The 24286-nt window shown below is 38.4% G+C and overlaps 1 protein-coding gene across 1 annotated transcript in view; it reads right to left on the bottom strand.

The window, feature by feature from the left end:
• Window positions 1-3198: 3198 nt before the first annotated feature.
• Window positions 3199-24286, bottom strand: part of DTWD1 (DTW domain containing 1) — a 127806-nt gene continuing 106718 nt past the window's right edge. Inside the window, exons 5-6 of the mRNA XM_040969037.1 lie at window positions 21337-21549; window positions 3199-3464 (exon numbers count right to left, since the gene is read on the bottom strand). Of these exons, the coding sequence (XP_040824971.1) occupies window positions 21371-21549 (179 nt within the window). The 3' untranslated portion in view covers window positions 3199-3464; window positions 21337-21370. The remainder of the gene's footprint in view (window positions 3465-21336; window positions 21550-24286) is intronic.

Raw genomic sequence — 24286 nt, 5'->3', positions numbered from 1 at the left:
CACATTTCAGGCTGGCTCTTGCATATGCCAGTAGGATAAGGCTGGCCAAGCCTAGCCCAGGCTGCTCCCCTCCAGAGTCATGCTATACACTGACCAATGGGTGGAGCTACTTTGTCCAGCCTGACCAACACCCAGGCTTGGACCACATGCTCACCAGCATGAGCCATGGCCTATCAGGGAAGTTTTCCAAGTTCCCCCACCAGGTCCACTCTGGGACCCAGGTTGCACATGTGCCAGTGGGTGTTGGGCCTGGCATGGTCTGCCCCCTCAATCCTGGCCTTTGTATGAGCTAGTGGATGTTGTGGCCTGGCCTACCCCAACATCCTAGTTTTGGGGCACCTTCAGGTGCTACAGCCTGGACCTGCCCAGCCCATTCCCAACCTGTGTCAGAGGGTTCCATGGTCATGTCTAGCTCAGCCTGTCACTACCTCCAGTTCTTAAGCTAACTAACAGAAACTGCAGTTCCACAGGGGTGAACCCACATATCCCCACAGAATCTGTCCCTGGACCTGATTCTCTTGCATGCTAGCCAGTGCCATGGCCCAGACTAGCGAGACCCATCCTCTATTCCAACTGGCAAATACTGTGATCTAACCCTGCCCGGCAGGCCCCAAGCCCTAGCTTTAGTATGCACTGGTGAGTGTAATTGGCTGTTATTGATGCTAACCAGCTCAGCACAAGGTCTTCTACTTGGGCTGGTGTATCATTATGAACCAGAAAGGTGCTCCAGCCTCTCTCCTCCAAATCGACTAGTCTCAGCTTCCTTTTTTACCTGCAAATACAATGGCCTTGTCATTAGGAGTCTCTCAGAATTCATTTCTCACCTGCAACATACTCCCTCAGCAATACCCCCTCACCTTCATCCCCCAGCCCCTTTTCCTGATCAGCTCACAGTCCCTGTGCCCAGAAGCGCATTGGTTCTCCACCCTAGTGTGCTGGTCTGGGACTGTATCCCTCCACACATCCAAGATACAGGTCCAGTTAAAGTTCCCCAAGTTCAGTCACCAGCCCACCAAACCAGCATGCTAACCTGGGGCTCTTCCATCCCTACACCCTACCCTATCTGGGACCAAGCACTTGGGGAAATCCCCAGGCTCACTTTGCCTACCTGGGAGTGAGTCCCCAGGTCCCCACTGCTGCTGGTGCTATCCCACTGGCCCCCTGCAAGCCTGTATCCCCAGGACCCCATGAGCCAGCCCACCCTTGGCTGTCACTGGTGCAGGAATAATGGTGATGGGTGCCACCCCTGTTGTGGGAATAATCAAGATTTTTTATTTCTATTCAAAAGGCAGATTTATAGAGAGAATAAGGGAAGAAAAGAGATTGAGGGAAGAGGGAAGGGAAGAAGGTTAGGAGAATGGAGGGAAGCAGAGAAAGGGAGTAACTTTTAATCACTGTTCCACTCTCCAAATGGTTAAAACAGAGCTGAGCTGATCTTAAGCCTACAACCTCTTCTAAGTCTCCCATATGTTTCAGAGGCATACAGATTTGATCTATCCTTGGATCCATTCCTAGGTAATAAGCAAGTAGCTGGATTGAAAGTAGAGCTGCCAGTTACATGATCTGGTGCTCCTATCAGATGTTGGTAACACAAGCAGAGGATCAGCCAGGCCCCAGAAGGGCACTTTTTTTTTTTTTTTAAATAAATAGAATAGAGGCAGGCATGGACTGCTTCATTGCTGAATTCTACTGAATTTTCCAAGAACAAATTCCAACATTCCTCAAACTATTCAAAACAAATGAAAGGAAGGGAATCCTCCCCAACACCTTTTCTGAGGCTAATATTATTTGAGTTCTAAAATCAGAATTAGATACAACAAAGAAAGGGAACTGTCAACCAGTATACGTGATAAACATAGATGCAAAAGCCCTTAATAAATCACTAGCTAACCAACTTCAGCAATACAACAAAAAAGTCACTTACCTAAGCCATGCAAAATTTATCCCTGTTATGCAGGAATGGTTCAAGATATTTAAGTCGATAAATCAGACATATCACATTAACAAGCTGAAGCATTAAAACCCTATAATCATCTCAACAGACTTAGAGAAAGCATCAGATAAAATAAAAACCACCTTATTCGCATTGGGTATAAAAGGAAAAGTCCTCAATTCAATCAAGGCAATATGTGACAAACCAAAGACAGCAAAGCATGCAGAAAAGCAGAAGACTTTCCCATTAAGATCTAGAAGCAGACAAGTACACCCACTCTCACCACTGCTATTCCATACAGTCCTGGAAGTTGTAACCAAAGCTATTAGAAAAGAAAAAGAAATCAGTGGGATACAAATTGGAAAGCATAGTCAAGTTATTTCGGTTTTCAGATTACATGATTCTCTAGGGAAACCAAAAGACTACCAAGAGAGGGAATTAGAACTTGTAAGAGTTGATCAACTTGAAGACTACAAAACAAACACACAAAAAATCAATAGTGTTTTATGCACAAACAACCCCATAACTAAGAAATAACTTGTGTCAAATTGGTCTTGCAAAATTTTATATAGCTGTAAAATTAACAAATGGGAGTACATCAAGTTAAGAAGCTTATGCACTGCAAAGGAGCCATCAATAAAGTGAAAAGGGAGCCAGCAGAATGGGAGAAAATACATGCAACTGCACAATAGATAGAGGGCCAATATCCAGAATTTACAAAAAACAAAACACAAACACACAAAAAACTCAGCGACAACCAAAACAAAAACAATCTGGTTAAGAAATGGGCAAAGGGCATCAATAGATATTTTTCATAAATAAAATGTATATGTCTAATAGACATATTCTAAAATGCTCAGGTTCTCTATGTATCAGGAAATTTCAAATAAAAGTCACAATGAGGTACTATCCCACTCCAATTCTTTCTGATCTGTGACAACTACTACACAGAGTACAAATAGTACAGAAAGCTTTTAAGTGGCCTTATAAGTTACGCAGAAGCATGCTGATTGAGGCAACCCCACTTAAGTACATGTGTATTAAGGTACATCATAAAGTTTGTGGAAATGAGGAACTAAAAGATAAAATATTTCTCACCAAAATAAATGTTAAGTCTTGGGGCAGCTTTTTTTTATAATACACATTTTCCCATTAGCTTTTTGAAAACTGCTTGTAGATGAACTGAGACAGACCTTGCAAAAAGAGAAGACCTCAAAGTTTGAAGAAAATTGAATGCCAAAAAATGGTCAAAAATTCTCTACCCTCCCCAAATCTTACCATTTTCAATATAACTGCAACTCTTCCCTTGAAGTGACAGATTTCCTCACTCCTTGAATATGAGCTGCCCTAATGTGTTCATCATATGCTTATTACTACAACAAATACTGGAGAGAGGCTAATTGTGAAAAAAAAAAAGGCTTCTTTTCACTCACGGTTTTGGAGGTTCACACTCTGAAATCAGGCAGTTCCATTACTGTAGTGTCAGATGAAGATGGTGGAGAGCAGGGAAGCACATGGACGAAAGATCACCCTGTGAGCCAGCAAGCACAGAAAGAGCAACCAAGTTAGACTCAAACTTACTGAACCAACTCTTTCAAGAATTACCCTCTGAGATACATCCTAATGACTTACTGACTTCCACCTCTCCATCTCTCCAACACAATAGGATCAAGCCTCTATTCTCTCCCAATAGTGTCACCCTGGGCTATTATTTGGGCTACACCAAAGCTAACATGAAAGTCAAACTCTACCAAATAAAACAGTTAATATTTGCATTGAATGATAGAGTACAGCAGAAACAATAATGTGCCAGGAATCAAGATATTCTGCACCCTTTTTCACTCTCTCAAAACACTGGCCAAAGCCAAGTTAACAGTCCCAGCTAATCTGCTGGAGGTTGGGAAGGCCATGTGGTAAGGAGCCCAGTTGTCCCAGACCATGCCATCTATATCAGTACATCAAATAGCAAAAGACAGGAAGCAAACCTGAGTATGAGTGGCTTCTCTGTTCTTATCCAGGTGTTCCAGTCCAATGATTTATACTTAACTCTAAATACTCACCAAAGGCCCTAGGTCTAAATGCCAACCATATTCAAATTATAACATCATCCTAGATCAGTGAAGGAAACAGCCTTCTCCAAGTAAGTGAGAGATACAGGGAACTCTGGTTATTATCCAAGAAGGAAGAAATGGCAGGATGCTTCATGTCAGCATGGCAGTGGTTGAAATTAAGACTTTAGTCCATTTAAAATGAACTTTAATCAAATAAGTGAATAGCTTAAAAATAACATGAAGCTTATCAAGGAAAACACAATGTTAATCTATATGACTCATGTTCCAGCATTATTTCTTAGTCTAGTCTTCTTCTGGAATTGATCTTCCTATTTACAAATAGTATGTTTGTTCTCTATCAAATATCTATTTTGAATGTAACTCTTCACATTCATGACAGGTATTCTCCTGTCTTTCCTACTTCACTACTCTATAACCCTTATCCCAATTTACCAATAATTGATTTCAGCAGTTGAATATCATAATTTTTGTTCAATGAGTATACAATGCTTATATCAAAACATCTATACAAATATTGCTTACTGTTAGGTAGATATAGTACTTTATAATTTTTTATTCATCACATTCTTTTATATGCAGAGTTTTCTATGTACCAAATAAGTACATAATTTTCCCCAATACATATAAACAGAAACCCCACCCTCAGAATTTTTTGCATAGCCAGAAGCATCAGGTAGTTATTTATTTATGTATGTATTTATTTTATGAGAGCATTATCCTGGAATCTTTGTGTTCTAACTGGGACTGAATTTTTATGGATATTTTCTATGAATAGACATTTTCTATTTCTTTAAATATTTTAAAAAGAATTTGCAGCTCCTGTAGCTATTCTTGTGTCTGTCTCTCCCTTGGTTTACTTAATTGTGGCAGGGCACACTCTCCAGCAGCTTTTTCAAAATAAGGTCTTGCATGACTAAACTATCTTTAGTCTACGTATCTCCAGTTTAATTGTTTGATCAAGAATAGGAAACAACTTTCTCTTAGAATTTCTAATACATTGCTCAACTGTTTTTCTGGCTTTCAAAGTTTCTTTTGAGATCCTGGGTTCATTTCTTTTCATAATCACTGGCTTATTGCCTGCTTTGGTTTTTAGTGCTATTCATGTGTTTTACTCATTTTAGAAATATAAAAGCATCTGAAATTTTGCTATTATGTTCCTTGGTGTATCTTTATTTTCTTCCTTTCATTCATAATTGCAGGCAACACAATGCATTCTTTCATTCTGGAAACTTTTGCTCTTTTGTGGATTTAAAAAACAAATCCACATTGTCATTTTTTCTTTCTGAAAATTGCATTGGTCATATGTTAGACCTCCTGGCTTGCTTCTCTAGCTTTTTGAGTATTTCACTCCTATGTTCTATCTCCTTTCTGGAAAATATTTCCAACTTCATATTTAAACACTCTTTTTTCTTTTTGTTCAAAATTTATTTTTCATAAAATTCTTTTACTCTGATTTATCCAGAAATACATAATGAATAATAGCATGCAACATTTTTATTTTTGTTTCATGGTATTTATCATAATTAATTGAACCTGATTTCTCTTTTTCTTATTAAAAGGGTGGATTTACAAAGGAGAAAGATCTTCCATTCATTGATATTCCCCAAATGGCCTCAATGTCCAGAGCTGAGCCAATCCAAAGCTAGCAGGCAGGAGTTTCTTCTAAGTGTCCCATATGGGTGCGGGGTTCCAAGGCTTTGGGCCATCCTCTACTGCTTACCAAAGCCACAAGCAGGGAACTGGATGGGAACAGGAGCAACCAGGGCATGACCCATCACCCATATGAGATCCTGACATGTGCAAGGTGAGAATTTAGCCATTGAGTCATTGCACTGGGCCCATGATTTGTTTTTTTTTTTAAAAAGGTTTTTGTTTTTATTTTATCTTTATTTTCCTTATTGAAACTCATCTGATGATTCTTGAGGAGACCTAAATGGATGTTCCCTGTGTTTGTACAGGCAGAGCTTGTGACTCATACAGCAATGTGATATGAAAGTGAATTTTTTCTTAAAAAGGAAACCCATACCGTTGGTGTATTACAGGACTTTCATTTGGGACTTCTAGTCCTTTCATAGAGGAATATTTGAATCAGCAGTTACAGGGATGCAACCATGCAGAATATTCTGGACGTGCAGTGAAGTGCTAGTGTGCATTATTTATTGAGCAGACTAACTTTTCTTAACCACCTATTAAACCTAACCATGTTATCTCAGTATCTAGACCCACTTCCTACTCAAATTATGCAGAAAGTAAAATTTCCTTTACTATAGCTTAAAAGAGATAAAGTTTTGACAACACACATAATTTATTTCAAATAGCCAATTAGAATATGACTAAGCCTCTCTGGAAGCCTCTGTTTTTAAACTGTGCCAGCTAAAAAAAAGTCTTCACTATATCAATATTTCTGAAACTAAAATCTCATTTCTAATGTAGAAATTTGGTTACAGATTTTAAAATGACAGTTTTAAAAACTGATGAATAGATGCACCATTCAATATAAGCCACTTGGTTTCTCTAAATTTTCTAACTTACAGGCAAAGCCCGTACCTCCTGTTCTAAAATTACAAGCCCTTACCAAAACTGTCTATTCCACCCCAAATTTTAACCTCAGCTTGCACCCATTTTCATTAACTAAACAGTCCAATTTTCCTGGAATCCAGAGCAGAAGTACAGAACGGGAACCTTTTCTGTAGGAAGACAATTGATTAGATCTGTAGCAAGATAATTGAATAAGAGAGAATTTTGGGAAGCCTTGCCAGTGTGGAGTCATGGCCATCTGCAATCCTGTGGGAATGCTCTGGGAGCAGCTGAGATGGAAATGCACAGGCTAAGAACTCCTTAATCCTCAGCCCTAGATTACAAAAGATAGGTGCTTCTAGGCAGGGGTGCAAGAACTCCCATAGTGTCAAGTCAACCCCCTGTTTCTGCTGATATGTAAATTCCTCAAACCCTCCTTCTCAATGCCTACATGACCCTCCATCTTTAAAATCTGATGCTGCACTTAAATAATAGACTGATGGAATTATGACTCCTTATGCAGGACTATACTATTGTAGCAACATGGGGAAAATCTGTCGAGGGGTGGAAACTTGGGGGGTGGAATCCCAGGCTAAACAAAATTGTACCACAAAATTCAAAAATTCAAAATAAAAATTTAATTTAAAAAGTCTGATGCTGTTACTATACTTCAGCTATTGACCATCAGTCACTAGTTCACTAATTTGATCATCGGCTCCATGCACCAAGTCCATCACTGCCGGAGAGCAAACATTTTTTTCTAAACACAAAGAACTTAATTATTTAAAGTTATACCAATGAACTTACTGGTAAATTGAGAACCAAATATATAGTATTTAATTGCACTATTAATTGGTGGGTCTATTGTCAGGGGATTACAGAAATCTGCCACAGAGTCATAGTGTCTGGTAATAGTTATGTTTTCACCTCTCAATCAGTATAGACGTGTCAGAGAACAAATGAGGCTGAGAGTAATAGCCATCAAGGGAATTATAAAGAAGTGCTATTCATGATTGCACCGATCAAGGAATAGTCCTGCTATAAACAACTGTACTGCCAAACCTCTAACCCATGGCTCATCAGGTACAGTAGGCAACATACCTTTGTTTAAGTGGTGGCAACAATTACCCTATATGATGAGCACTACTCACCTCCAGCCTTGTCTGTGTTTTACTTATTTTTGCTGTATAGTCTCTAAGTCATTTAAATAATCCTAGAATAAAACTCAATGGTATTTATAGGAACACAGAAATATCCAGAACTCAAGAAAGGAAAAATGTAATATGTATAATATAATTTTAAAAGTACCAAGTAAGAAAAAGACCAGAAAAATATGACCTATAATTATGAGGGAAAAAAATCTAAATTGTCCAAGGATTGACAAAGATATTATTTAAAAGACAAAGACATGAAAATATTTTTATCTTATTTCATATGTTTCAAAGTTAAGTGAAGACATGGAAGATACAAAATAAGATCCCTAAGCTTTCAGGAACAAAAACTAATTTCTGAGATTAAAAATACACTGAATGAAGTTAATTGGGAAAGAAGTGGATGCTAAGCATTTTAATAGAAATTACTCAAAAACGGAAAAAATAAAATGAAATGAACATGAAATGAGCATAACTGAATTACCTAAATGAGAGACAAGTGAGGGTAGAAAAGATATTTACAAAATATGACAAAGGGAACCAGTGTTTGGTGCATTAGGTTAAGCTGCAATACCAACATCCTGTATTTAAGCACTAATTTGAGCCTCAGCTGCCCCAGTTGTGAGGAGTGATTCACATTTGTGAAGAACACTGCCATTTTTGATTTGGTGCCTTTTTAATTATTTTCTTCCCCTAGGTCTTGACTTCTTTAAGATTCACATGCCCTTTAGGTTCAAATTTCATGTCTGCCAATCAGCTGTCACTTCGTAACCCTGTTCCCACCAACCCGCTGTAACCTCATGGCACCATACCAGATGGCCCTATTCACCATTCCTTGTGGCCCCTGCTGGAATAAAACCCCCGACTGGCCCAATGGGTTTGCTCTTCAGCTTGTGGTGGCAAACTGAAACGAATTTACACCAAAAAGCTTATACCAGAAAGAGCTAACACTGGTAAGACATAACAGCAATTGAAATTCAGCTCTTTGTGAATCCACCTGCTAAACCAGAAGAGAATAACTCAAATACCTGAGCCCTGACACTGTGCGAGATCCAGATAGAGTTCCTGACTCTTGGTGTTGGCCATTTTGCCGAGTGAACCAGCAGACTGAAGATCTCATTTTCTGTCTCTCCCACCTTCTCTGTCATTTTTCCTTTCAAATAAAATAATTCTTTAAAAAATTATGGCCAGATTTTCTCCAAATCTGATGAAGACTAAAATCTAAAGATCCAAGAAATAGAATTAACCCCAAATACATTAGCATAAAGAACATAAACACGTATCAAAATGGAATTGCTCAAACGTATGATAAAGAAAAATTAGTTGAAGATATACAGAGACAAATAACAACAGCATACTTCTCATGGAATACACTACAAAGAAAAAGAAAATAAATCCAGATTAAGAACTACAAAGAATAGAAAGCAAAAACTTGTAAGCCTGAAGTTCTGTACCTAGCACTTATGACTCTGAAACCTTAAAGAAAAAAATAAAGATAGTATGTGAAAAAGTTGAAAATAATTCACTAACAGCACGCTCAAACTGTAATAATTTTCAAAGGAAGTCCTTCAGATAGAAAGGCAATGCTACCAGATAGAATGTGAATATACACAGACATGAAAAGCACTGGAAATTATAGTTGCATAGGTAAATAATAGTGTTCTTCCTATTTTAAAAAATATCTTTAAAGTATGTTCAGCTAAATCTGAGCCAGGCTGAAGCTATAGCATTTCCTAGCTAATAGAGACCTAGAATTAGGCAAAATCAACTTCTTTGTATAAATAGTCCATATTTTATTGATTATTTTGTCAGTGGGTACATGAAAGCTTGCTCTTCTTCATGTAACCACCACCAAAAGACAAGAGCTGATGATCACTCCAATCTTGCTAGAAGGGCATGTCTTTTGTTTTATCTCACATGCAACTGCTCTTACAGAAACTAAAAATGATTCTACTTTGCAAATATAATGCATTTAACTACATGGAGGAGGCCTATCAGAATTTCTCTGCATGGTAATGGATAACTCTTCAGTTCTCTTTGCCTGGTCCGAGGGCAGAATGAAACTGGGTTAAAGGCTATCTGTTGCAGTGGTGAGATAACATCTTAAAAGTCCAATCATTGGGGCCAGGCAGCCCGAGCCCCACCAGATCCCCTGCACCTGGAGCACATGAACCCACTACCCACTGTTCAGGAGGGCCAAGAGCCCAGGGCCAGGCAACTCAAGCCCCATCGAATCCTCCATAACCCGGGGCCACAGGAACCTGGCACCTGTTTTGCAGGCAGCCCCCAGAACCCAGATCAGGTGAACTAAGCCTCATTGGATCCCCCACCTCCAGTTCCCATGAACCCAGCACCTACCACTCAGGCAGGCCAAGAGACCAGAGCCAGGAAACCCGAGCCCCACCAGATGCCCCACGCCAAGAGCTCATGAACCCGGTACCCACAACTCAAGTGGGTCCCAGGCCCTGGGCCAGGTGACCTAATCCCCAGGGTGGGTTCATGAGCCCCAGGAGTAGAGGTTTTGGCAGGACTCAGGTCACCTTTCCTGGGTCCTGGTACCTGCCTTTGCAGTGGGTGCCAGGTTTGAGAGCTCTTGGCATGGGGTATCTGGTGGGGCTCGGGTCACTAGACCTGGGTCCCGGAGACCACCTGAAAGGTGGATGCTAGGTTCATGAGTTCCAGAGTCAGGAGATCTGGTGTAGGGCTCAGGTCGCCTGGCCCTGGTTCTTCACTTGGCCGTGTGTGGAAAAGGTGAAGTAGTGGACGCAGACCCTGATGCATATGGGGAATAAGGCAGCCCATTTGGTATCATCACACAGGAAAGAAAACAGAGCAAATTGCACAACTATCTCAGCAAATGATGACAGCAAAAATGTGGGTGAATTGAGACTTGAGGTTGACTATGTCAGTCAAGGTACATTGAAAGGATTGCCTCACCCTTGGATCTGTGAAACCAACAATGTTTCAGAACTATATAAACACTTGGTCAGAACCCTGAAAACATGTACTACAGCCTGACCCTGGGTAGATATTTGGTGGTGGTTCTCCATCCCTGGATACTGGGACTTTTGGGCTGCTAGGCGTGGCTTTTCCCTTTATCTTCCCCTAGAGACAAGAAGAAATAGAGAATTTGGAAACAATTATTTTTACCCACTTTTCCCTAACCCTCAATCCTTCCTACCCTGATCAACCATGTAATCATCAAAAAAAAAAAAAATAGTAACAAAAATTTTTAAAAAGAAAAAAGTCCAATCAATGATATTTTATTCAGTTAAATAGAGCAAAATATTGGGCATAGCTAAGCAGTAGGAGCACTAATTATCTAGAATTAGAGGGCCTTTCTCCAATTCTGCTTTTGTACCCACGTGGCTTGTGCAAGACTAATTCTCTTGTTTATTCAAATCTGGCATAAGTATATCTGAGATACCTTCTCAGTGTCTAACAGGTCGAAAAGCTCTTTTTTTTAAATCACATGTGGCAAGCAAAATGGGCTTCTGAGAATTTAAATCACAGAGCAAAACTGATGGCAAGTCTAATTATTCTGCGCTTTGAATTCAAGAATATTTGCATCAGGGTACATTCTCCCATGGGTAGCTGCTTACAAATGACTGAGTATAGCATGGATGCAAAGACAAGAAAATTCCTGGGAGACATGGTGCAAGGACTTGGTGATAGTATTGCTTCAACTGCTCTGAAATCTAATTTAATTCAAGCTAAGTTCCTTTCCTTTCTCACTTGTTTCTCACTCACTCAGGGCTCAACTTTCATCACAATCCTACAGCTCTTAGATTTCTTCTATTCCTGACATTCTCTCTCAGGCATTTCTTCTAGTAAATAATATTTGCACGTTTAATGTCATTATGTTATCTACCTCCTAGTGAACCTAGGCTAACAAATGGAATACACATTCTAGTGAGGAGAGAAAAATTAAATAAGTACAAAGATACTTTTAGATACTGACAACGGGTCAAGGTAAAAGCATGCTAAGTTAAAGAGAAGAGAGTGATTGTCAGGGTTGGGAATGAGAAAAAGGCATATTGTTCTCTCATTCAAATGGCAAGGAAGAATTATCTGAAGCTGCAACATTCCACCTGAGAGTTTAATGATGCCATGTAGTGCCGAAGATACTGTGTTAGTACAGCCTGTGCACGGTGAAGGGAGGCATCACTGCAGAGGACTGCATTTTAGAAATGTCAAGACAGGGACTTTAGTAACAGAACAACATGGTGGCAAGTAACTCTAGAAAGTCAAAGGCTTGTTTGCCCAGTGTCTACATTTTATTCTAAGTGCCATGAGAAACCACTAGAGAATTTAAGCCATAGATGACATTCTTTGATTTTGTTTTTCAGAAATGACTTTGGTTTCTGAGAGGAAAGAACTATGAGGGAGAAAAGAATGGAAATCAGTCAGAGCAGTTAGATTATAGGGCTTAAATGATGGCCATGAGGCACTGGTAGGAAAAGAAATGCAACCAGTATATCTCAACCACACTCGCCTCACAGCCAATGTCTTCAACAAGCAGCTAGAATGGGAGAAAGTACAACCATATTCAATTTAAAAGACACTTCGGTAGGTGTTCAAGCCTCTGACAATGGCAAGAAGTCTTAATGGCACAGGTGAGTTAACATTCTCCGAGACAAAAATAATAGGATGCAAATAATATGTATTTATACATAGTTATAGCAATGAGCTGCCCAATGCTAGGAAACAAAGTTAAAGAAAAGGCATTAAAAGAAGCATTTGAAATTTGAACATTCTAGGCTCTTTCCTATATAATAACAGCATCAGGGGGAGGTACTACCCTACTGGCTTAAGGTGTCAGAAATAGGTTAGAGGGAGTAATTCAGGAAAGCACAGGTATTATAAAATGGGGAGACCCACAAACATCTATATACAAATTCTGCTTAAAACCTTGGCTGATCATTAAACTAGGTACACAGAGATCTAGACTTTACCCTAGGGAGCCCTCAAGAAGCTAAGTCAATGCTTGCCACAATAGACAAAGGATGGGGGGGCGGTCTTAGGAAAACTTAACTGCTTACTAAAATTAAACCTACTTTTCAAAAGAACCTAACAACATCTATAGGCTCTCCTTTCTATAATTCAAAATGTCAAGTTTTCAATCAAAGATCACTGGATACACACACAAAAGAGCAACAAAAAAAATATTTAAGAAGGAAAAACAAACTCAACAGAAATGAACTTAAAGGGAAATCCTATGTTAGAAATCACAGACAAGGATTTTACTGCAGCCGTAACTATGTCCAAGAAATTACATACATGAGAACAAAAAACAGAGACATTAGCTGGAGTACGAAACTGTGTCTGCTTTGTTCTTAGATTATGGGAGCCACTGATGCACTCGTTTTTAGACAGATCCATCAAAGCTTCATTTACAAAATGAAAACAGTCTGAGAAACAGCATACTGCGCATGGTAGCTACAAGTACCAAGGTAATCTACTAAAGAACTGTAGAAGTAAGGGTAGGTTTCTTTGCAGAATTTGGCTCTATGAAAGAATATAGTAGGAGGTTGTTTTTTCCCCCTTAAGATTTATTTGAGTCCCTGCATTTTATCAGCAGTACTAATTCTCATCTACTTGAAGTGAGGGGGTATATGGAATAGGGAAGAAGTGGGTGGGGAGAAAAGGAGGGGGAGAGAGAGAGAAAAAGAGTGAGCAAGCGAGAAAATATCTTCCTTATGCTGGTTCACTTCCCAAATACCTGCAACAGCCCAGACTGGACCAAGCCTCAGCAAACTCTCCCACATCAATGGCAGGGACCCAAGCACCGGAACCATTATCTACTGTCCCCCAGGATATATTCTCAGGAAGCAAGATTGGAAATGAAGCAGCTGGATCTAGACCAATGCTCCAATATGGATGCATGTATCATAAATACCTACTTAGTGTGCAGTTCTACAACACCTGCCCCTCCATTAAGTTTGTAAAGTACTCTTCCACATTCGTCTTACTGTGGGAATGTAAGTGCCTGTCCTGCATGCCCCTGCAGAGTCATTATGATTTAAAAGTGAGATGATGAAAAACCAAGTTTATACCTATTGTCAAATTTCCATTTTACAGGCCTAGCTTACATACATTAATTTATATGACACCAACAATGAGACAGGTGCTTATTTTTATTACCCACATTTCATATACAATGAAGCAGAGCTTACTTTAAGTGTCTCAGTAAAAAAAGTAGAACTGAGAAATCACCCTTTCAGCCTGGAAAGACCTGCAGAAAGAAACACGCTCAACCTCTGCTTATAGACAATGTGAATTGGTACAATCCCCATAGGGAGAATCTTAGCAAGTCATTATACTAGATGCTCACACCAATGCATTGAGAACCTACTCCCAAGTATTCGCCAAGAGAAACTATCACATGTGCATAAGACATGCACAGCAGGAGACAAGATAGGATGTTCAGTGAAGCATTATTCGTAATAAGGGAAAACCTAACATTCAGTTAAATGAATAGTTCATCAGTGAATGAATGAATAAATCAATTGATATATACATACATACACATCTAAATGTGATGAAACATGTTGAAACAGGCGAATGTGTAGCAATATGCATAAAATTCTAGTTGCGCTATTCAATTTGGTGCTACTAGCCACATAAAACTGTTGAGCAAGTGAAATGTAGCTAAAATCATGTTGGAACACTATTTTACGAACACTGCGTTTAATATATATGTTTAATGTAGTTTTACCTATTTATTTTTTACTTCTGGTGTGCTTCTTATTTAAACCTAATATGATGCATATTTTAACAGGTCATAGTAATCTAGAAAATATAATTTCACTGAAAAATTAAATTTAAAAATGTCAGGCATAGCATAAAAGAATTTGGAAGAACTCTAAAGCAGCAAATGATAATATTGTTCATTGGGACATATATATATGGCATTCAGAAATGTGTACTGGAATTGTACACTCCAGATTCATCATCATAGCTGCCCCAGGAAGGAATAAGGAGATTCAATGTGGATAGGAAAACTAATATGAACTTTAATTGTAATAATGCATTTTACTTATATGAACAAAATAGCTGTAGCAAGATGACTAGGCACATGTGATCATTCTTTTAAGTAGTTTCTTTATATGTTATGCTATTGTAACATTTCAAAAATGAAACAGCAACAACATTGTAATGAGACTAATATATTTAAACACAGTACACATATACTGACACAGTTTACCAATCTCCCAATCATAAGGAATCATTTAACCAAAGAATCCAGGGAAGACCACCCTGGAGATGCACAGGCAGACACTGAGAAGACAGGCTAAGGTACATGCTCTGTATATGACAATTGTTTGTGTCAATACCAGTGGAAACAATTACTTTTTCTAACCATTGCAGAAATATTGGAATTTTAAAAAGCTATTACCAACCCTATATCATATAAGCCCATCATCTAAAATAAAGTCACTAGATATTTGGTTTTTTGTTTGTTTCAGAGCATTTGCATTTTTACTTTGTTAATATTTGACAGATGTTCTGAAACACAACCTTGAACGAAATATGATTATATTGTCTTTGATCAAAAGAGCTTTTGCTCTAGGGCTCCAGATGGGGCTTGTGATAAATCTTCCTATTTTCACAAAGCAAAAATAAAGCCAACAGCTAATAGTTCCTAAAGGGTATACCTCTGTGATAAATATGTTCTATGCACCATAAAATCTGAAACACTTTGACATACGAACAATCAAAATTCTCATGTTACAAACACAACAAGAAGGCATGAGGAGGTTTAATAAACTGCTGAAGAGGAGTTAGAATGTTAAAGCCGGGTATCAACTTCAGAGTTTGAGAAGTACAGAGCCAATATCCAACCAAGTTTCCATAGACTATCCCAATTCTGAGTTTATGTTGAATTAGTGTGTGTACATAGACACACGTGAGTGTGTTTTGGTGATGGCAAAGAACACATTCTCTTTTCTGCTGCTAATATCTGCTCTAAGCACTCACTAAAGGTTCAGACACAAGGTGTATTTAGTCATTCTAGATGGACTAACAGCTCACACAGGACTATGCTGTAGGTCAGTGTGAATGAACAACGGGGTCCAGGGTGTGAGAACGTAATTTTTAGGTTAGATAGTCCTTTGTTCCATTTGACCTCTGTTGAAGCCAACTAATCCTCAAGTGGCTGCTATAGGAACAAAGTACCTCAGTTTCTTATGTCTGAGTACTTCCATTTGTGTCAGAATCCATAAAAATACGGATTAAGACAAATGTTGACAAAAGATAATTTTATCTCATATTTAACATTTTTCAAGTCCTCATTGTGCACTTTACTCAAGACAAAGTACCTGTTTTCAATGCATTGTTTTATGTAATCTTCAAAACAACCCTATGAAGGTAACTGTGCTATGGTCTACACTTTAATGTTAGAGAAACTGAGGCTTAAAGATATTGGAGAACGTGCTCAAGTTAAAGAAAAAATGAAGAGTTCCCCACACTTTCAGACTAAAGCCTACAGACTCAAGGGCCCATATATATATATATTTTTAAATCACTTTCCAACATATAAAGACTTTCCTATTTCTCTTTATTAACCAGTGTAAGTGTTTAAGGCTCCATTTTGTACAGTGTGGCAGGGGTTTTAAGTCTACAGAGACAACAGTGAACTGTACATGTGTTGAGCTAGGCTAGAATTCACTGAGCTCAGTGCATTGCACTGGTCCCACAGGAGAATAATACCGACTATGGCATCATATGGACCAAAATAGGTCTGTGTGGCCCTTAGACTTAACAGACAACAAGTTCTGGCAAGATCAGCACCAAAAACAACCTAGCTATATAGGACACCTGGTGTCTCCCTAATCCTCAGACCTGCTCCAAACCGGAAGTGGGAGAAAGGTTGGAAACAGTGCAGTCTCGGCACAGTATCACAGGGAGTAGTGGAAACTAGTGCGACAGGAGCTGGGGCTATGGAGACCATGGTGGAAATGTAACATAAGAACACAGACATGGAGCTTGCTGGAGGGAGTGGCACAAGTGACTGCAAACAAAGAGCAGTGTGCCAACCGCAATAAGTAAAATCGAACTGTAGACCTGTGGGTGACACAGCTTAGAAACCTGCCCCAAGGAGCAGAATCTGATAACCAGAAGTATAATGACCAAGAGCAAAGGAAGAGATAGAGGCACAATGAATATTACCGAAGACTCCCTTGCAAAGGAGCAAAAACCTTTGCCTACCTCAGAGTTCACTGAGGAAGACATCAGGAAAATGGAGGATACAGATTTCAAAACACTCATTACAAAGCTTCTTATCAACAATGAGAAGCACATAAAGCAGGCATTAAAAGAATTCAAGGAATATGTCACACTGGAAATGAATTAAATGAAAGCTGGTATCTCAGAAATGAAGAATACAGTGGAGCAAACTTAAAAGTACAGTAGAGAGTCTCCAAAATAGAATGAAGGAGGCAGAAGAAAGAATCTCAAAAATAGAAGATATTTTCTGGGCCCGGTGCCATGGCCTAAATGCTAAAGTCCTCGCCTTGAACACGCTAGGACCCCACATGGGCGCCACTTCTAATCCTGGCAGCTGTACCTCCCATCCAGCTCCCTGCTTGTGGCCTGGGAAAGCAGTCGAGGATGGCCCAAAGCCTTGGGACCCTGCACCCACTTGGGAAACCCAGAAGAGCTTCTGGCTCTTGGCTTCAGTTCTGCAAAGCACTGGCCATTGTGGTCACTTGGGGAGTAAATCATCAGATGGAACATACTTCTCTGTTTCTCTTCTCTCTGTATATGTCTGACTTTGCAATAAAAATAAACAAATCTTAAAAAAAGAAAATATTTCCTGTCACCAGGGGGGACACAAACAAAAAGCTGGACGCAGAGCTAGATCAGGCTAAAATATCATTCAAGAATTGAAACACACTATTAAAAGACCAAATATAAGAGTTACAGTGGTCCCAGAATGTGCAGAAAGAGAAACTGGGATTAAAGGTGTATTCAATGAAATATAAAGGGAAAATTTCCCTAATATGGAGAAAGAGTTGGGAAACAACATCAAGGAGGGGCACAGAACTCCCAACAGGCTTGGCCAAAAGCCATCTTCACCATGAGACACGATAATTAAGCTCTCTTCAATTGAACAGAAGGAAAAGATCCTTAAATGTGCACAGGAAAAAAAATCAACTGACATATAAAGGAATGCCAATTAAACTCACAGGAGACCTCTCACAGCAAACTCTACAGGCCAGAAGAGAATGGAATGACCTATTCCAGATTCTAAAAGAAAAACATGGTTGGCCCAGGATAATGTACCCAGCAAAACAAAATAAAATTCTTCCACAATAAAGAAGTTAAAAGAATATGCCTTTTCCAAATCTGCCCTACAAAGGATAGTTAAAGATGTTCTCTTGACAAAGAGGAATAGTGTTCGCCAAAGGCAAATGTGAAGAACATCCCAATAAAACAACAACAGAAGACTAATCAATGAACAACCCATTGCTAAAATGACAGGGCCAAATTACCACCTATTTTTATTAACCCTGAATGTAAATGGCTTAAACGCCTCAAACATCATAGATAGACTGGATTGAAAAACAAAACCCATGCATTTGCTTCCTACAAGACACAGATCTTACCAACAAAGATCAGCAGAAACTATATCTCATGGATTTTGATTTTGTTAGTTTCACCTCTTCAAAACACTTTCTCCTCATCAAATTCTTAATGACTCATAGATCATACAGTAACATTTTTTTCAAGAAGCTTTTCATTTCTTCAGCAACACATTAGATATTCAATAGCATGTTATTTAACTTCATGGTTTTGTTAATTTCTTTTTTTTCTTCCTGTTGATTTTGTTTTGTGGCTTTTCATTTAAGGGGATATATAGTAACTGTGTAATGGCGACTATCATATCCAGATGTGAGGGTGCAATGCAGTATGCATCTCTACTTCCAGATAAAGATGGGCTCCCAATGAAACTGTTTATCTTGACATTAGGATGCTGGACTCTCGGTCATTGTCCATACCCACAATGATGGACATATGATTGTGTATGAAGAACAATCCTATAGTAATGATATAGAGGAACTCAGTGAGGGGGGAGGGAACTGAGGAGAGAATAAGGGAAATCCCACAATCTATGGAACTTTAATATAAAATGATAATAAAAAGAAGTAAAATTTAAAATGAAAAAGACTACCTTTTATATAGTAACTTTAATGTAAAGAACTTTTTATTGCAGCATTTCCCTATTTTGTATTAGAATCTATTTTGAATTAATATTTCAATGAATTTCCTGAGAATTCAAAGGTGCCTTTAACAGCTAACTCCCTCTTTATGATTTTGTTATTAGGCATTTCAATTTTACCTAAATTTGAAAATCCAGATATTTTTAGTGTGCTTCTAAAGAACTATTTTCTCCTTATATTTCCCTCAATAGTTTCTCTGCTTGTCGCTTTTCTTTTTGTATGATGTGCCTCTCTCTAGGATCATTTTCTTGTTGCAAAAAAATAATAATAATAATGTCCTCTTTAGAGATTCTTTCAGTGTAAATCTGATAGTAATCAATTATCAGATTTTGTTTTGCTGAAAAATGTGTTTTTACCCTACATTTTTGAGGGATATTTTAGTTTGATATGGAATTGTCTATTCACATTTATATTTGATTATGTCAAAGATGTGACCTCATTGTTTTGTTGTTTCTGTTAGATCTCTCTGGGCCAGGAGCCAGGAATACGTACCAAGCCAAGTACCTTTACCCATTTGCTACCTCCCAGGTACACTGACAGAAGTTAGAGGAGAAGTAGAGGTGGCATTTCATCACAGGCCTCCAGATAACGGAATGCAGCCATCCCACCAGGGACCAGGCAGCTTAACCTGTTACACTGGAGTGTCCACCCTGTTCATTCAATGGAAAACAGTGGTTGATGTTGAGTGTGATATAAGGTTTTTCCTTACTTCTTTCAACATTTTTTTGTTTGACTTTGTTTTCAGCAATTCTATTATCTTAGAATTTCCTTCAAAGTTTAAGATTTTGCACATTTTGAGTTGTTAACTCAAAGCTGTTATTTTTTGTTAGTTTTGGAAAGATCTCAAACAATTCTTTAAGATTTCTTTCATAATCTAATCTCCAATTTTATTGCAAACTTTTACACATAATCTGATATGACTTACAATTTACAATTATTCTCTATAAATTTCCTCTCCAATTTATTCTGGAAACATCAACTTAATTATCATTTCATCAATCTTTTTTGTTGTTGTTTTGGGTCTGATATGTTAAGTCCATTCTTTAAGCTCCTAAGTTCCTCTGATTATTTTTCATATATTGTTTTAGTCAAATTCTTCATATTTTAAATGATCTTATCAAACATATTAATCATAGTTAATAGGTTTACATTTCACAGTTCTATTATGCAAGGCACCTGATGGTTTGTTTCCATTATCCATTTTCTCTGATTTTGAATTACTTGGGTATTATTTAATTTTTAAAGACTTATTTATGAATTTGAATGATGGCATTAGCAATAGAGGGAGTGAGATACAGAGATCTTTCATCTGCTGATTTAATTCCCAAAGGCAGCAATCACTAGGTCAAAGCGAGTAGGCATCAATATTTTTCAGGTTTCCCATGTGGGCTCAGGGCCACAAGTACGTAAGCCACCCTCCACTATTTTTTAGGTGCATTAGTTGGATTGGAAATGAAGCAGCCTGGTAATGACCTGGCATCTATATGGAATACTGACATTGCAAGTAGTGCCTTTACTCACTGCATCAGAACACTAGCCCCATATTTATTCAGTTAAATAGAAGAAAGACAAAGACACACAGAGAAAGACCAGACAAATACCTCACATTCCTTGGTTTAGTCCTCAAATGCCACCAAAGCTGGGGCTGGGTCAGGCTAAAGCTAAAAGTCAGGGACCAGTAACTCATTCTGGCATTTCAGTTGGCAACACGGACCCGTCACCTGTTGCCTCACAAGGAGGAGGCTGAAATCAGCAATAAAACCTGAACTCAAACCCAAGCACACTGATGTGGGCTGCAGGTGCTCCCCCAAATGCTCAGTCTTATTTTGTATCTTGCTTATAGTATGCTTAGTTTGATTGATTGAATGGAGGGGCTAATATCAGGGTTCATCATCACTTTTTAAAAAATTTTTTTTCTCTTTTTTAAAAATTTTATTTATTTTTAAAATTTTGGGGGCGGGTAAAAACGTTCAAGGGCTACAGGAAAGTGGGTAAGACTAATATTTTTTCCATATTGTTTCCTCCATGTTTAAAGGGGGGTATTAAGGGAGAAGGCCCACCCGATTTCCCACCCTCCCCAGGTCCCGGATGTAGGGCATGCTCTGAGGTTCTTGTTCAAGTGGTTTTGATATTTCAACAGTTATGAATCACTGCCAATCTTGCCACTCCAAGCATTACACCATCACTTTTCATAGAGGATTTCATTGTCTTCATGCAAGAAGAAAAATGGACAAATCATCTTACTGGAGTCAAGAGTGGTCTATTTTGGTCAGCCCTTACATTTAGAGTTTGGTCATTTTAGATGTCTCTACTAAAAACCTTAGGTGTTTTACTGACCTTCTCTCGTGAACCCCAGCTTTAATATCTCCAATGTTTTAGGTAATCAAAAACCTTCAGCTGATGATAGCTGCTTTCTGCCTGGGTTTTTGGCTCCTTACCTCAGAGATGTGTACTCAGAAGTTAGGAAATGCATCAAAGCAGATGTGCCATACAGAAGGAGTCTCGATTTTCTTGCGTTTCTCTTCTCCAAGAATATGGCTCCTCAAATTTAGGAGTTTTTAATCTCCCCAACTTCAGGGTGACTGTCCCAGGTAGTAGGCCACTGCCTCCTTCATGTTTTCCATGCCTCATGATTTGAATCGATAAATACCCTGGAGGAAAAACCAGTAACATATGTTAAGACTCAACATATTTACTAACCTCCTAGAGATTTTGGCTCTTAAATTCTTGTCACCTTGGTTACTTTCTTATCCTTAAAACCAAGCCTCATAGTAGCTAAACAACTTTCATAAATGTTCTATTTCTCTATTATAGTCAGAGGACAAAACACATGGTCTCTGGAAGTACTGGTTTAAAATTTTGGGTTTTATTTAGAGATAGAGTCAAATTATTTCAATATGAAACTTAGCCCTGATGTCAGACTGAACGCTAACTGGATGGAAACAATTCCTGGTATTATTCTTTACCTAAACCTTACAGAACGTGTATCGTCCATCTTTTATCTTTAATTTTTTGAAGCTTTACAAGGTGTTTGGACTAAATGGATCAAAGAAACATGTTCTTAATTATTTTTTATTAAAACCCCATTGTTTCCTTAAAAATGTTTATTATCCTTTCTTCTACATCCAAAGATGGGTATAATCATAACCTAGGTAAATTTATTCTTATAAATTTCAGGCAACTGGAAAATACCTTACACCAGACAAAAGTAATCTCAAAACCAATGTGTGAGTAGATGATCAAATTATCTCATTCTTTCAGAATTTACTAAGTTTCTCAGTTCTTTACTTTTTGTAATGAATCCACCCTTTATTTTACTAAACAAAAATTATCTAAAGTGTGTAGCACATTGAAATTATTCTTAAATGTAGTGAACTACAGAGATTTAATTTCACAAATGATAATCTAAGTAAATGTATGTCAATAACTTCATTTTTTTTTCTAAATTGCTTATTTGCTTGTCTTGTAGTGGAACACCCAGAAATGATTTTTGACAAAAATCTTGGCTGTAAATATTTGGCTAATACTGACATATGTTTAGGATGATTCCTATTTGAGACAATGATATTGCTGGTGAGACATAGCTAGTTATTTGCACTGCCTGGTACTAATTTTTAAAAGTGTCCCTCTTAAACAATAAGCTTATAAGCAATGTCACTACATAACACTGAATTTTTTTTTTAATCAGGTTTCTTATCTTTGAACCATTTTGTCTTAATGCCCTAAAAATGTCCATCTTTTTGTTTGTCTGGTGAGCTTTAATTTCAGTGCCCAAGAATACTATCCTATGGGGCCCGGCGGCAAGGCCTAGAAGCTAAAGTCCTTGCCTTGAATGCGCCAGGATCCAATATGGACGCTTGTTCTAATCCCGGCAGCTCCATTTCCCATCCAGCTCCCTGCTTGTGGCCTGGGAAAGCAGTCGAGGACCGCCCAAAGCCTTGGGACCCTGCACCCATGTGGGAGACCCGGAAGAGGTTCCTGGTTCCTGGCTTCAGATTGGCGCAGCACCGGCCGTTGCGCTCACTTGGGGAGTGAATCATCGGATGGAAGATCTTCCTCTCTGTCTCTCCTCCTCTCTGTATATCTGACTTTGTAATAAAAATAAAATGAATCTTAAAAAAAGAATACTATCCCAGCAACACACATGATTCCTTTTCCGAGTTCCTTTTGTTTCCTGGCACTCTACTTGTTAATGGCAGTGAATTATATATGCATTGCACTCTTCCCTAGACTCCCATAAGGACACAATCATGGCCCCACCTTCTCCCTACCTTTAGTGTCAATAGAACAACAATACTTGAATCTTCAGTACATTTTAAAAATATAAAGTTTAGAAGTTTAGATAAAAAACTTATCCTTTTTGAAGAATACAACGTGGCATTTAAAAATTTTTTTAAAGATTTATTTTTATTGGAAAGGCACATTTACAGAGAGAATGAAAGACAGATCTTCTGTCCACTGGTTCACTCCCCAAGTATCTGCAATGGCCAGAGCTGAGCCAAAGCCAGAGCTGCTTCTGGGTCTCCTTCATGGGTGTAGGTTCCCAAGGCATTGGGATGTCCTCTACTGCTTTTCAAGGCCACAAGCAGTGAGGTGGATGGGAAGTGGTGCATCCAGGACATGAACCAGCTCTCATATGGGATCCCAGTGCATGTAAAGCTAGAATTTGTCCAGCGAGCCATCACACGAGACCCAACAGTTTTTACTTCATCCATAAGGTTGTGCAGCCAATAACATTACATGTCAGCTTCCATCCCAAACACAAGCCCCTTATTTGCCCCCTCATTTTGCCCTCCCACAATCTGTGGCAACCACTACGCTATATTCTCTCTAGGGATTTGCCTATTCTGGACATTTCACATAAATAGATTCAGACAATATGTGGCATTTTATGTTTGGTTCCTTTCACTTAGCATGGAATTCTCAAAAAAAATTTTTTTGTATTATTAACATTTCATTGTTTTATGGGTAAACAATATCTCATTGTATAAATACACCATTGTGTTTATGCAATCAGCACTTGATAGACACTTCAAGGGGAGATTCTATTATGTAATTATATGCATAATTCTGTTAACATTTTTTGTATGGATATGCATATTTAATTCTTTTGTACATATGTATACATAGAAGTAAAACTGCAGAATCTTTTCTGGTATTTCTGCACTATTTTACATTTCTGCCTGTGACATTTAAGACTTCTAAACTTGTATGTTTGCTAATACATGTTATTATCTGCTTTATTGGCTATAATTTTCTTAGTGGATATGAAATGGGGTCTTTTTTTTTAAAAGATTTATTTTTATTATTTTTTTATTGGAAAGGCGGATATACAGAGAGGAGAGACAGAGAGGAAGATCTTCCATCCGATGATTCACTCCCCAAGTG

This window comes from Ochotona curzoniae, unplaced genomic scaffold (assembly GCF_017591425.1).
Source record: "Ochotona curzoniae isolate NIBS_2020 unplaced genomic scaffold, NIBS_Ocur_1.0 scaffold_4701, whole genome shotgun sequence".
NCBI classification, from domain to species: domain Eukaryota; kingdom Metazoa; phylum Chordata; class Mammalia; order Lagomorpha; family Ochotonidae; genus Ochotona; species Ochotona curzoniae.
The sequence above is the reverse complement of the archived record's forward strand: the minus strand, read 5'-3'. Positions and strand labels throughout refer to the sequence as shown.